General features: G+C 51.7%; 2 protein-coding genes across 3 annotated transcripts; one reads left to right on the top strand and one right to left on the bottom strand.

The window, feature by feature from the left end:
• Positions 1-3474: 3474 nt before the first annotated feature.
• On the bottom strand, positions 3475-4809 carry Tssk6 (testis-specific serine kinase 6). The gene has a single exon (NM_032004.2). The coding sequence runs from the start codon at positions 4683-4685 to the stop codon at positions 3864-3866; it is 822 nt and encodes a 273-aa protein (NP_114393.1). The 5' UTR covers positions 4686-4809; the 3' UTR covers positions 3475-3863.
• Ndufa13 (NADH:ubiquinone oxidoreductase subunit A13) lies at positions 4435-12830 on the top strand. Of its 2 annotated transcripts, none has more exons than NM_023312.3 (5): positions 4435-5112; positions 5261-5451; positions 11673-11751; positions 12418-12489; positions 12583-12830. In NM_023312.3, exons 2-5 carry the CDS (start codon positions 5358-5360, stop codon positions 12770-12772), a joined length of 435 nt encoding a protein of 144 aa, NP_075801.1. In that variant the 5' UTR covers positions 4435-5112; positions 5261-5357; the 3' UTR covers positions 12773-12830. The 2 variants fall into 2 exon arrangements, with proteins under 2 accessions (NP_075801.1, NP_001369144.1); NM_001382215.1 differs by having other exon boundaries at positions 4973-5056; positions 12583-12824.
• The last annotated feature ends 95 nt before the right edge of the window (positions 12831-12925 follow it).

Genomic DNA, 12925 nt, shown 5'->3' with positions numbered 1-12925 from the left:
TCAGGTCTGCATCCCTTGAGATGCTCAGTTCCATATTTGATTTTGTTTTGAGGCAGGATCTTAGTAGCTCAGGCTGCAGGAATGACAGGCATCCAGCACCATTGGAAATATTTTACTTAAAAGAAGCTGGTGACTGGAGAGATGTCTCTGTGGCCAAAAGTGCTGGCTGCTCTTCCAGAGGACACGGGATCTATTCCTAGCACTAACAGCAGCTTACAACCATATGTAACTCCAGTCTCTGGCCTCCACAGGCACTGTACACACAGTGCACAGACATGCAAACAAAGCACTCAATAAAATTAAGCCAGGACTGATGATGTCACCTTTAACCCAGCACTCAGGAAGCAGAGGTATGTGAGTTTAAGGCTAACCTAGTCTACAAAGTGATTTCCGAAACAGGGCTACTTACACTGTCTCAATAAAAAAGCAGTGTGTATCGGTATCTTGCCTGCATGTGCCAGTGCCACCTCTGAGACACCCTCAGCACATACTGCCATGGTGTGGGGAGGAGGGGGTTGAATACTGAGTCAGAGGCTCTAGCTGTGCTTCATATTTGTCATCCCAACACCCAAAGGACTGAGGCAAAGATGGTGATTTCAGAGCTGTGAAACAGTGTTCTGTTCAGCAAGGGCCTTCCCTTAGCCTGGCTGACCTGGAATTCCAGCCCTGCTACCTCTGCCTCTTGAATGCTGTGATTATAGTTGCACCCAAAATGTGTGTAGTGCCACATTTCTCGTTTTAAAAAGTTACTAAATTGATGCCAGATGTAGTGGCACACACCTTTAATCCCAGTGCTCAGGAGGCAGAGGCAGGTGGAGCTCTGGGAGTTCATGGCTCATCTGGTCTACATAGCTCCAGGCCACCTAGGCTGACACAGACCAAGTCAAAAATAGGATCTCACTGTGTAGTTCTGGCTAGTCTGGAACTTTATGTAGACCAGACTAGCCTCTAAATTTAGGTATCTGCCTGCGTCATGGCTGGGATTACTACTGGGTAGACTACCACGCCCAGCTTAACTTTAAAAAAAAAAATTTATGTATGTGAGTATGCTGTAGTTGTACAGATGGTTGTGAGCCTTCATGTGGTTGTTGGGAATTGGATTTTTGGGATCTTTGCTCGATCCAGTTGGCCCCACTGTCTCCAGTCAACTCCACTTGCTCACAGTTGTGAACCACCATGTGAGTGTTAGAACTGAACTCAGCTCCTCTGTAAGAGCAGCCAGTGCCTTTATCTACTGAGCCTTGTCAGACCCAGCCTTTTTAAGATTTTAATTTTTATTTGTGTGCATAGGTCTGTGTGTAAATGTATGCTAAGTGTGTGTGGTACCTGTGGGGACAAAAGACGGTGACACATTCCCTGGAGCTGGAGTGACAGGCTATTGTGAACTGTTCAACATGGATGTTGGAACTGAATTCTGGCCTTCTGGAAAAAATAGTTCTCTTTACTGAACTATTTCTCTCTCTTTCTCTCTCTCTCTCTCTCTCTCTCTCTCTCTCTCTCTCTCTCTCTCTCTCTCTCTCTCTCTCTCTCTCTCCTCTCTCCTCTCTACACACACACACACACACACACTGCATACATTTTAATTCTGTTGTTGAGACAGTGTATTACATGTAACCCTGGCTGGGCTGGAGCCAATGGCTGCTCCCTGCAGTGTACCTCACCTCTGCAAGGCACAGAGCCAGTGGAGGTTTTTCCTGCTTCAAGCTGCATCCACACTGATGCCCAGGACCCAGCACTTCTAAGCATTTCTCCAGGATTCTGCCCTTGTGAGTCAGGCAGTCTCAGTGGCCCCAAGACCAACCATAGGCTATGGGCTCGAGCAGCGTTTTAAGCTGAGAAACAGGAATCATTAATTCTGTTCCCTAGGACCTGCTACCTCTGAAGTAAACCTCACAATGTGCATGGGGGGTGGGGGGAGTTGGGGAAGGGCAGGGCTGTGTAAAAGCTGTCAGCTGACACCTAGATCGGCAAAAAAAAAAAAAAAAAAAAAAAAAAAAAAGCAGCTAGGTGTGGTGGTGCTCACTTTTAATCCCAGCACTCAGGAGGCAGAGGCACGTGGAGTTTGGAGCCAGCCTGGTCTACATAGTCCCAGGATAGCCAGAGCTATATTATCTTGAAAACAAAACCAAACAACAACAACAAAAACCCATAGACAGACAGAGAAGAAAAATGGGTAACTGGTCTTGGTGCATACCTGGTGCATACTGCCCAAGAGGCAAGAGGATTGCCCCATTTTTCTATTTGGGTTACATGTGAGTAGTCTATGCCTACATAGCAAAACCTGTCTCTACAACAAGCCTGGCCTGTGGCTCAGTGGTGCAACCCATGCCTAGAATGCCCCTAGAATGCCCAGTGAGGGGCGGGGGGTTGGGGGGGCTGGCTGGCTCAGAGAGTAAGGTTCTCGATTCTACCTCCAACACTAGGAAGAAGGGCAATGGGAAGTGGGTGGTGTAGTCAACTTGTGTACTGGAATCTCAAAAGACAATATAGAAATACAAACCCTGAGTCTACTGAGCCCCCGCCTTCCCAAGCCCTACTTCTCAGGTGCGGAACACAAAGCACAGCCTGTATCCATTGGCTCCCTCTGCCCACTGCCAGGGGAGTGGGTTTTTTTCTCGACTCTGGCATACTCCAGCTAGCCCCAGACTTTAGGCCTCTCCCCTCTTATAGCCTCAGTCTCCCCATCTGCCAATGCCGCAGTTAGGGCCCAGCATGAGGAAAGTTTTCACATTCAAAAACTCCAGGGCACCAGAAACCTGTGGAGTAGAGGGGAGCTGGGGCTGAGGCCAGCTTGAGTCTGTCTCTGGATACCACCGCCCACGGGAGTTCCTCACAACGTACAATTATCCCCACATCTCGGCTCTTCTTTTACTTGGCTTGCACTTGCATCCTTGTTGAAGGCAAGGATGGTTGAAGCTTCTCAAAATCCCAATATCTGGTTCAAGACATGCAGAACTGGACTGCACACCTTGGAAAGTGGAGGCAGGAGAATCCAAGTTACAAGCCAGCCTAGGCTGCATAGTGAGGTATTTGATCTAACTTTGACACACAAAATCACCACCACCACCACCAACAACAAATCAAGAGATCATCAGTAGATGGGTCTGGTTTTTCCCTGTAAACTTTTCCCATAGGGAAAACAACCATCACCAAGGACTCCCGGCTTCCAGAGACCTGAGTACAATCCACACCTGTCTCTGCACAACTGACACCTATGTGGGTGTCACATCTGTAAATGCTGTTCCAGCCAACAGGCAGTCCCGCTGATCCCAATTCAAGTATCATCAGATCCTGGCGGATGACTATAGAACTTTTAGGAATTTATCCAGTTTAGGGACGTGAAGAATCAGGATTTGAATCTCCCTACTCCGGTTTTTAGGTCTAAAGGTAGAATTTCCACATACTCGCCTTTCTCTAAGTTGCCGAAAACTTCCCACCCCCTGCTCAGTGACAAGGTTCCACCGCTAACCCCAGTTGCAAGGAAGAGCGAATTTATTGCAGGTTCCAACCTGGAACTTAGCGTGCACGGCTGGCCCACGGTTTCTCTGTAGCATGGCAACCCACCGTGCAACAGCTCATTCTGCGCAGGCGCAATGCTTCTCTCTCTTCTCTTTGCGCCCCTCCCGGGGCCTTCTCGCCAGAAATCGAGGATGCGCATGCGCTCTCCAGCAATCAGTTTGTGCAGGAGGAATCAGAACCCAACAGCAGGCCTCAGAGGGCCGCCGCCGTGGGGGAAGGGGAAGGGACAGGACGCGTGCGCAGTGGCGCGCGGCGACTTCGCGGGTTTCCCGAAGCTCGCCCTTCGCGCGTGCGCCGCCCTGGCTCTGTGCCTGGTGCGGCGGGAACAGCGAGAACCCCGGCTCCTAGCCGGAGTCCCCGGCCCGCAGCCAGCCATTGCGCGCCACCTGGCCCGCCGAGGGCCGGGCAGACGGGCTGAACTGTAGCAGCTCGGCGATCAAGGATTTGCATCGTTCCGACAGTTCGAGGCCGTCAGGGTAGAGCACGCCGCGCTTCTGGCGCCGGGGTAGGCCAGCAATGTCCGAGTCGTCGAAGGGCATGCACCCGGTGACCATGACGTAGAGCACAACGCCCAGGCTCCACACGTCGTATTTCTTAGGGTCGTAGGGGATGCCCAGGAGCACCTCAGGTGACGCATACGCGGCCGAGCCGCAGTAGGTGGTGCTCAGGTCTGGGTAGCCGTGCGCCTGGCGGCCGAAACCGAAATCCGTGATCTTGACGCGGCGCTCGTCAGGGCTTAGCAGCACGTTTTCGCACTTGAGGTCGCGGTGCACCAGGTGGTGGTCGTGCAGGTAGCGCACGGCGCCCGCGATCTGCGAGAAGAGTTCGCGCGCCTGCGACCCCGGGATGCGCCCGTTGCGCTGCACTGCCTGCAGCAGGTCGGTGGCTGCTGCCTCCATCACGATGTACAGCTTCCCATTGCACACTTCGATGAACTCGAAAACGTGTACGATGTGCGGGTGCCGTACTCCCCGCAGGATGGACAGCTCTCGAGGCAGGAACTTGTTGACGAAGTCCGGAGGCGCTCGCCGGCGGTCCACCACCTTGATGGCCACCGTCCCTTTATACTTCTTGGAGGTGGCCACTTTCACCTTGGAGTAGCTGCCCTCACCTATCGTGCGGCCCAGCTTATAGCCAAGTTCGCTCAGGAGTTTGTCGCCCGACATGGTGGCGCCCGGGGCGCGCGGGGAGCAGGAGGCGGCTGCTGTCGGGGGGCGGCCGGACTCCAATCTCGGGCCTAACCCATGGTGCTTGGCACCTGCACCCCCGTGCCCCCATGTGCCCACTCCCAAGGCCCTACAGCCGCGATGACTTTTATTGCCCGGGTAACAATTTCTGCCTTGTGAAGTGACTGCGGGCGTCACTCGGCCTTGGGGCGGGGACCCTCCCTCCCCCGCCCCGCGGGCTCCCTAAACCCTTCTTAGGCTTTGTGACTCAATCGCCCTTAATGGTCAGTTCCTCGTGAGAAGTCACTGGCGAGGAGACTGCCCACTGATGTGGAACAGGACAAGTCCCTCCCTGAAGTGATGGTGCTCAGGTGGGTGGGAACCAGCCTGTTGCCTCGAGCCTGGCTACCATGGCTCACGAAAGAAAGTAGGTGAACTCCCAAGGTTTTTAGTGCAAGAAACACGCCCGAGAGAGCTCTAGATGCAGACCACAGTTACTCCCTGCCTAGGGCCAGAGGGAGGAGGGACTGACTTCCGGATCGCAGCAAGGCTAGCGTAACGCTTCCAAATTATAGGGAACCTCCTGGGTGACGGAACTTCCGCCACACTCAAAATGGTGGTCGCGCGTTGCCTCACTTCCGCTGGTGGCCGGAAGTTGCGGGTCCTGCAAGTATGGCGGCGTCGAAGGTGAAGCAGGACATGCCCCCGCCAGGGGGCTACGGCCCCATCGACTACAAGCGGAACCTGCCCCGCCGGGGACTGTCGGGTCAGTGTCTCAGTGTCGTCCTGTTCGTCGCAGACCAGGCTTTTGTTATGCGGTTAGACGAGAGAGGGCAGCCTGCGGGCTTCAGAGTGCACAGTGTGAGCGGAGGCTGAGTTGGAATCTTGGTTTTCTAGTGCAGCATCCCGGAAGCCAGAATGTTCATGTCCCCTAGTTTCCAGCTGGCTTCCACGGGCCTGGAAACTAAGCCTGCGAGAAGCACTAACCTGGAGTTTGGAGGCTTTTGTTTTGTTTTAGGCTGGCCTCAAACTCCGTAGCAGAGACTGATCTAGAACTCCTGATCTCTTGCCTTCACTTCCGAAGGCTATGCTCATAGGTATGCACCGTTATACGTATTTTTTTTTTAATGTTTTTAAATTTTTTTTTTTTTTTTTTTTTTTTTTTTTTTTTGCAGATAGGGACTTACTATATAGCCCAGGCTGGCCTCAAACTCGTGGCGACCCTGCCTTTGCCAATGGATTGCTGGGATGACAGACAGGTCCACCCAAGGCAAGATGTGTGTTGATTGTAACATAGCATAGAAGGCTAGTCTTAAACTCTAGCCTCCCTAGTGCTGGTTCCTCTTCTGGCATTCTCTGCCCACCCCCAGCCCCCACCCCCACCGGCTTTCGTGGAGCCCAGGCCAGCCTGAAATTATGAACACCCCAACTCTATGCCTTCATAGTACCAGGATGACAGGCATGTGCCCACCAGGCTGTGTTTTTAAGTTTTTAAAAGTGTTTTAAGTAACATTTAGAATTTTATTATCGATTTCAACAGGAAAAGAATATGAAGAAAGTTAAAGTCCCCACTGTCAGTGCTCAGAGTTACAGAAATACAGTAGTTAGCAACTGGGGCCCAATTGGTAGAGTGCCTGCCTAGCCTTTCAAAGCCCTAGGTCGCACCCCTGGCACTGCATAAACAGGACTTGGTGGTGCACACCCATCATCTCAGCATTTTGGATGCTGAAGCAAAACGGATTGATGGTTAGGGTCATCCTGGGCTACATAGATCAACCTGGACTACATGATCCCATCTCACCCTAGAAGAAGAGAGAGATGGGCTTAGGGACTGTAAGATGGCACAGTGGTTAAGGGCATTGATGCTCTTCCAAAGGACCTGAGTTTGCTAACTCCACCTTCTACAAATTCAGATTTTTAGATTTTAATTCATCAGACTTTAATGTGCATATTATAGAAACTGTGCCTCAACTAAGCAAACAAAATGTTCTGGTCCTGTGTGATGGCTCACCTGTGATTCTAGACATGAGAAGCAAAGATGGGTCACAACAAGTTCAAGGCTAGCCTAGGCTATGTGGAGAGTGTTTGGTTCTGGATTATATAGAGAAGAGCCTCTTGGTGAAGGGCAGCCCAGACCCTGGGCTAGATAGTTGAGAGTTGTGGGCAAGATGTGCCAGGTACAGACTGAGGGATGCTGGGAGAACCTGGAGGCCAGGTCACGCTGCTTTGGTATGTAAAATATGAACCTCTGTCCCTTGTTCCAGGGTCCAAATCCAAATGTCAAGTTCCAGCCAGCCAGGAACATATTGTGAGAAACTGGTTTTAAAACCCAAAAACTAGCCAGGCAGTGATGGTACAAACCTTTAATCCCAGCACTGGGGAGGCAGAGGCAGGCGGATTTCTGAGTTCAAGGCCAGTCTGGTCTACAGAGTGAGCTCCAGGACAGCCAGGGCTACACAAAGAAACCCTGTCTGGAAAAACCAAAAAAAGAAAGGAAAAAAAAGGAATATTTATCTATTTTATATATATATATGAGTACACTGTAGTTGTCTTCAGACACACCAAAAGAGGGCATTGGATTCTATTACAGATGGTTGTGAGCCACCATGTGGTTACTGGGAATTGAACTCAGGACCTCTGGAAGAGCAGCCAGTGCTCTTAACCTCTGAGCCACCTCTCCAGCCCCCTCCAGGCCTTTTGAGACACAGATGGCAGACTAGAATACCCTCCCCATTCCCAGGGCCTCACCTGCTGTTCTGACAGTGAGGCAGATCCTCTGTCCACTTCTCCCTCCTGTCTCTTCCTTTTTTCTTTTTTCTTACATTTTGTGTGTGACTTAGTACAGATGTGAATGCGCCTCTTTTGCACATAAAGGGTAGAGGACAACTTGAGGAATGTGCTTCCTTCTGCCCCATGGGTCTTAGGGATTCAGCCCTTTTACTCATCTTGCCAGCCTCTATCTTTATTCTTTCTTCCTTAAACATTTAAAAACTGTATGGTTCTGATTTCTTGCATCTATGCATGTATACTGCACGCATGACTGGTACCTGTGCGAACCACAAGAGGTCATCAGATTCCCTGGAACTGAAGTTATGTGAGTTGCCATGTAGGTGCTGCAAACTGAGCCTATGTCTTCTGCAAGAACAGCAAGTGCCCGCCCACGCCCACCCCCACCTTGCCACACCCCAATATAGCCCTGGCTATTCTGGAACTCATGGGATCAAAGGCATGTGCCACCCTGCCTGGCTCCCCCCCCCCCCCCGCCCTACTTTTTAGTATTTATTATTGTGCTTGAATGTCTGTGGGGAGCGTGGGAATGTGGAGGTCAGAGAACAGCTTTGCAGAGTCAGTTTTCTTCTGTCTTTCTGTGGGTTCCATTCTGCAGTTAGTGTTTACCAGCTGAACCATTTTTGCCAGCCTCTCTCTTTCAGCTTTCTCTGAAGTGTGGCCCACTTAGGCCTGCACTTAGACTGAGCTAGTGGTCTCCTCAAGTCAGGGTGTCTTACTTATTTATTTGTTTATTGGTTTTTTGAGACAGGGTTTCTCTGTGTAGCCCTAGCTGTCCTAGAACTCACTCTGTAGACCAGGCTGGGCACCAAACTCGGAGATCTGCCTGCCTCTGCCTCCTGTGTGCTGGGATTAAAGGTGTGCGCCACTGCCCGGCATATAATGTTTGTCTTCCTGCATTTATTTAGAGACAAGGTTTCATTGTAGCCCTTTTCGAGGATGACCCTGAGTTTCTGATTCTTCTGCTTCTGCCTCCTGAATGCTGGGTGACACTTGGTGTGTGTCACTAAGCCTAGCTTCTTCACTGTGAATAGGGATCCCAGGGCTTATGCCTGTTAGCAGGTCGTCTACCACTTCAGCCATGTGCCTCATTTAGAGACTGGGTCTCACTATGTAGCCATGGCTGGCTCTCCATGTAGACCAGACTGGTCTCAAACTCACAGAGATCTGCCTGTCTCTGTCTCCCAACTGCTGGGATTGAAGAAGAGCCCCAGCACACATGGATAAGACTGAAGTGTCTGTATGTGCACGGGAATGCAGGTGCTTATGGAGGCTGGAGGAAGGCATCAAATTCCCTGGAGTTGGGGTTGTAAGTGGCTGTAAGGCACCCATTGTAGTTTGGGGCACAGAACTCTGTCCCTACACTTAACCTCAGAGCCATGACTCCAGCTCTGCGGAAGTTTTCTTGTGTAGTCACGGGTGGCCTTTGTCCTGAGTTCCAGCCTAGCTAACTGCACATGGCTGGTTCTTTCCCAAAGAGCTTCCAGTCTAGCTGATGGACTCATAGTGTCAGCATTCCTACCTGTGCCTCTGCTCCTGGTCGCCAGGAACTGCTGTAGCCTGGGGAAGTGAGGAGGAGCCTCCCTGTGAGCAGACCTCAAACTGGCGTCTCCCAGACTGGTTTCGGACAGGCCTGTGTTCTGCGCCTCCCTCAGCTTCACCAGCACCCTGGTGTTCTGCACCAGGCAGCCCTTTCATTGTTGTTGTTTGGGGGTTTGAAACAGTCTCACTGTGTAGCTCCAGGCTGGGCAGGAACTTACATTGTAGCCCAGGTTGGCATTGAACTCAGAGATTCCTGTGCTTCTGACTCCTGAGTGCTGACATTAAAGGTGTTGAGTCACTGCACCAGGCAGCGTATGTGTTCTTCATTATTGGTGACTTGAGTCTGTATCTTGGCTCCTATGTCATCTCTGCAAATATTGTGATTCCCTGTGGCCTGTTGAGCTAATGGTGTCCTTTACAACAGGAATGGTTCTCTTATTTAAGGAATTTGCATTTGTGTTTGTCTAGAGTACTTTTATGTATCCATTGTGAGTTGGGTCAGGGGCTGTATGATGCTGTATACAGCTCCTCTATTTGTTTGAACCAGGTTCTCACTCTGTATCCCTGGCTGGGCTGGAGCTTGCAGTAAACTGGGGAAGCCAGTTCTTGTGCCCCACCCACCTCCTGAGCGCTGGGATTATAGGAGCGCTTGATGGTCTAGACCTCTATGTAGATGGGGCTGATGGGGTTTACCTGCCTCTGCCACTCAAGCCTTTCTATATTACTCCCAGCCTACGCCTAAGATGGCCCCAGACTCCCTATGTAACCAAGGATGACCTTGAACTATTGTTTCTCCTGCTTCCACTTCCCAAGTCAAGTGGTGGGATCACAGACATGCATTGCCACTCCTGGTTTGTGTTATTAGGGATGGAACCCAGGAGGTTATCGTGTTAGGCAGGCAAGTATTCTACCAGCTGAGCCAGCCCCAGGGAAGCAGGGCCACTGTGCATCTCAGGCTGCCAGTGGTCCTGGGCCACTTCTGTCCCCCATTAATTATTGAGACATCGTTGTACAAAGCCAATTGACCATAAAATGTGAGGGTTTATTTGTGGACGCCTGGTTCTGTCCTACTAGCAAACATGACTGTCCCCATGCCAGCATATCTTTCTGCACACACAGCTGTTTGAAGTTGTCGAGTTGGAATCCTGAAACTTTGCTCCTGAAAGCAGCCTTGTCTCTTCCACGCGAATTTCATGACCTATCTGGGTTTCTGCAAGGGGAAAAAGGTTGTGGTTCGGATGGTGATTGTGTTGGATCTGCACACAGTGTGGGGGAGCACTGCCACCCACTCACAAGCTTATTGATTCAGCAGAGAATGAATGACACAGGATGACACAATACCTTCTACAACATCAGCTACTTGGGGGCTGAAGTGAAGGATGTGACTTCTGCTCCTCCACCCACCTCCTCAATCCCCCATGGCACCTCTTAAAATGCAGCCCACCCCAGTGATCACTGTAGCCACCCAGGTGCAGGAAAAGACTGGGTGTTGGCATGTGACTCCCTCATTCCAGGCTCCCACTCTAGATGCAGCCAGGGCACACTTGGGTGCCCACAAGTAAGGACCAGAGCTCCTCACAAGGGCCTATTTGTTCTTTTGAGAAATTGCAGGTCAGAAATCTGCTCAAGCCATATTCTAGGGCTGAGTCTCAAGCTGGGGCCCCTAGGATTCTCTTAGCTGTGGAAAATAAGCACAGCACTGCCTCTACACCACGGTCAGCTGGCCAGAGATGGTCATACACGCCTGGGGTTTTCCCAGAGAGCTTGTACCTCTCAGCCTGGACCCACACACTTTCATGTCCATTGCTGGAGGACCTAGCCTCTGAACACAAGCCTTAAGGTTTGATCTGGCTTAAGGAGAAATGTTTGGCTCCTGGCAAGCTGAGGATCCAGGGAACCCTTAGAGCCTTGCTGAGATCCAGAGCCTATCAGGCTGCACCCCAGAGCCTGTCCTACCCTGCTGTGGCCCAGCCTCCATGCCATCTATAGTCGCTGGTAGGTGACCCCTGGGGCTTGTCCTGCCAGTCAAGATTGGCACTGCCCCTGCTGGTCTTCAGGAGTTATTTATAGTGGCCCCTGTCTCCCCTGGGTGTAGGGCAGGTGGTCTACCCCACTGAACCTGCAGTGCCTACACCACTCCTGGAGTCAGGAGCAGGCTGTGTGGCACCCCAGGGCACTTCCAGCCTCTGGTGGGGACCGGGCCTTTTCTTTATAGAGCAATGGTTCTTAACCTTCCTAATGCTGAAACCCTTTTAATATACAGTTCCTCATGTTGTGGTGACCCCCACCCTCACCCCCACCCCCAAGTGTAAAACTATCCCGTTGCTACTTCATAACTAATTTTGCTGCTGTTATGAATTGTAATGCAATTGTCTGATATGGGACCCACGGTTGAGAACTGTTGTTTTATATTCTGGGGCTCTGCTGTGTCCATGCTGACCTATACCTTCCAGAAAGTGTGGCAGCCCAGACTGCCTAGTACCCTAACAGCAGAAGAGACAGAGACTGCCCTGGGGAAGTGGCTGAGGAAGGACAGTCCACCTATGGAGGGTGTAGAAGGCAGAGCCAGCAGGTACTTCACTGGGTACAATGACCCAGTGTCCTAAGTGGGGCCCTGGAGGGCACCATGCTGAGAGGGGGGTCTCATTTCTCTTGCAGGGTACAGCATGTTTGCTGTGGGCATCGGGGCCTTGATCTTTGGCTACTGGAGAATGATGAGGTGGAACCAGGAGCGCAGGTAGGCCCTGCTCACCACCATGGAGGGGTTCTGTGAGGATGAGGGAACTCCTACTTCCTGTCCTGAAGTAAAACGCTGAGACCAGGCCTTCAGCTGTTGGACTTGGGCTTCACAGCTGGCACTGTGGGTGGTAACCAGCAGGTGGTGGGCTTGGCCTTGGTACATGGTGGCAGGTACCAGAGAGCCCAAGACCGTGAGTGTCATAGATGAAAAGTTTCCCTGGAAAGATTCCTTCCTGGGTTCCCGTTTCCTCAGCCCCTGAAGTTGAGAAGTTCGACTCCCTGTGGGGATAAATAAGAACAGTGGAAGAAGGCCCTGCAGGCCCAGCCCCCTGCTATTTTGAGAACAAAGGGAATTGGTTTTGTAAAGCCCAGAGCCTAGTGATGAGTGTCCCCCTCCATCCAGAGCATCAAGCAGGGCTATTTTTAGGATTTTTAAAAAATGTTTATTTGAAAGGAAAGTGTGAAGCTGGCAGTTTTATGGCTGCTATTGCCTGCCTGTGCCAGCTGTGCCCTAGCTTGCCCTCCTGTCCCAACTCAGGTGGCCAGCATTGGCCCCAGCTTCCCCCTCCCCACCAGCCCCACCAGCGCCCTGTGGCCCTGTCACGTCTGTGTCCCACACTCTCCCAATGGCCACATCTGACCCCACTGGGTATTGATTTTCCAGGCGCCTGCTGATTGAGGACTTGGAGGCCAGGATCGCCCTCATGCCGCTCTTCCAGGCAGAGAAGGACCGGAGGTAGGCTAGGGTGGGAGGTCCAGTGGAGCTATCAGGGACTGGGAGGAAGGGACAATGGTTTGCCTTGAGCTTAGCCATGCCTCGTGGCCACAGGACCCTGCAGATTCTCCGGGAAAACCTGGAGGAGGAAGCCATCATCATGAAGGATGTGCCCAACTGGAAGGTGGGCGAGTCTGTGTTCCATACCACACGATGGGTGCCACCCCTCATTGGCGAGATGTATGGGTTGCGCACCAAGGAGGAGATGAGCAATGCCAACTTCGGCTTCACCTGGTACACTTAGGGCCTGAGCCAACGCACATAATAAAGAGTGGTCAAATAAAATGTTGACTCTATAGTGACTCTATCGTGGATCCTTAATCGCTGGGCCCGCGGCCCAGTCATCACAGAGTTAAGTCACCCCGTGCTTTGGCCAATGGCTGTATGGAGCGCCTCC

Source organism: Mus musculus, chromosome 8 (genome assembly GCF_000001635.26).
Source record: "Mus musculus strain C57BL/6J chromosome 8, GRCm38.p6 C57BL/6J".
In the NCBI taxonomy this organism is placed as follows: domain Eukaryota; kingdom Metazoa; phylum Chordata; class Mammalia; order Rodentia; family Muridae; genus Mus; species Mus musculus.
Note: the sequence above shows the minus strand (reverse complement) of the source record. Positions and strands in the feature narration are given on the sequence as shown.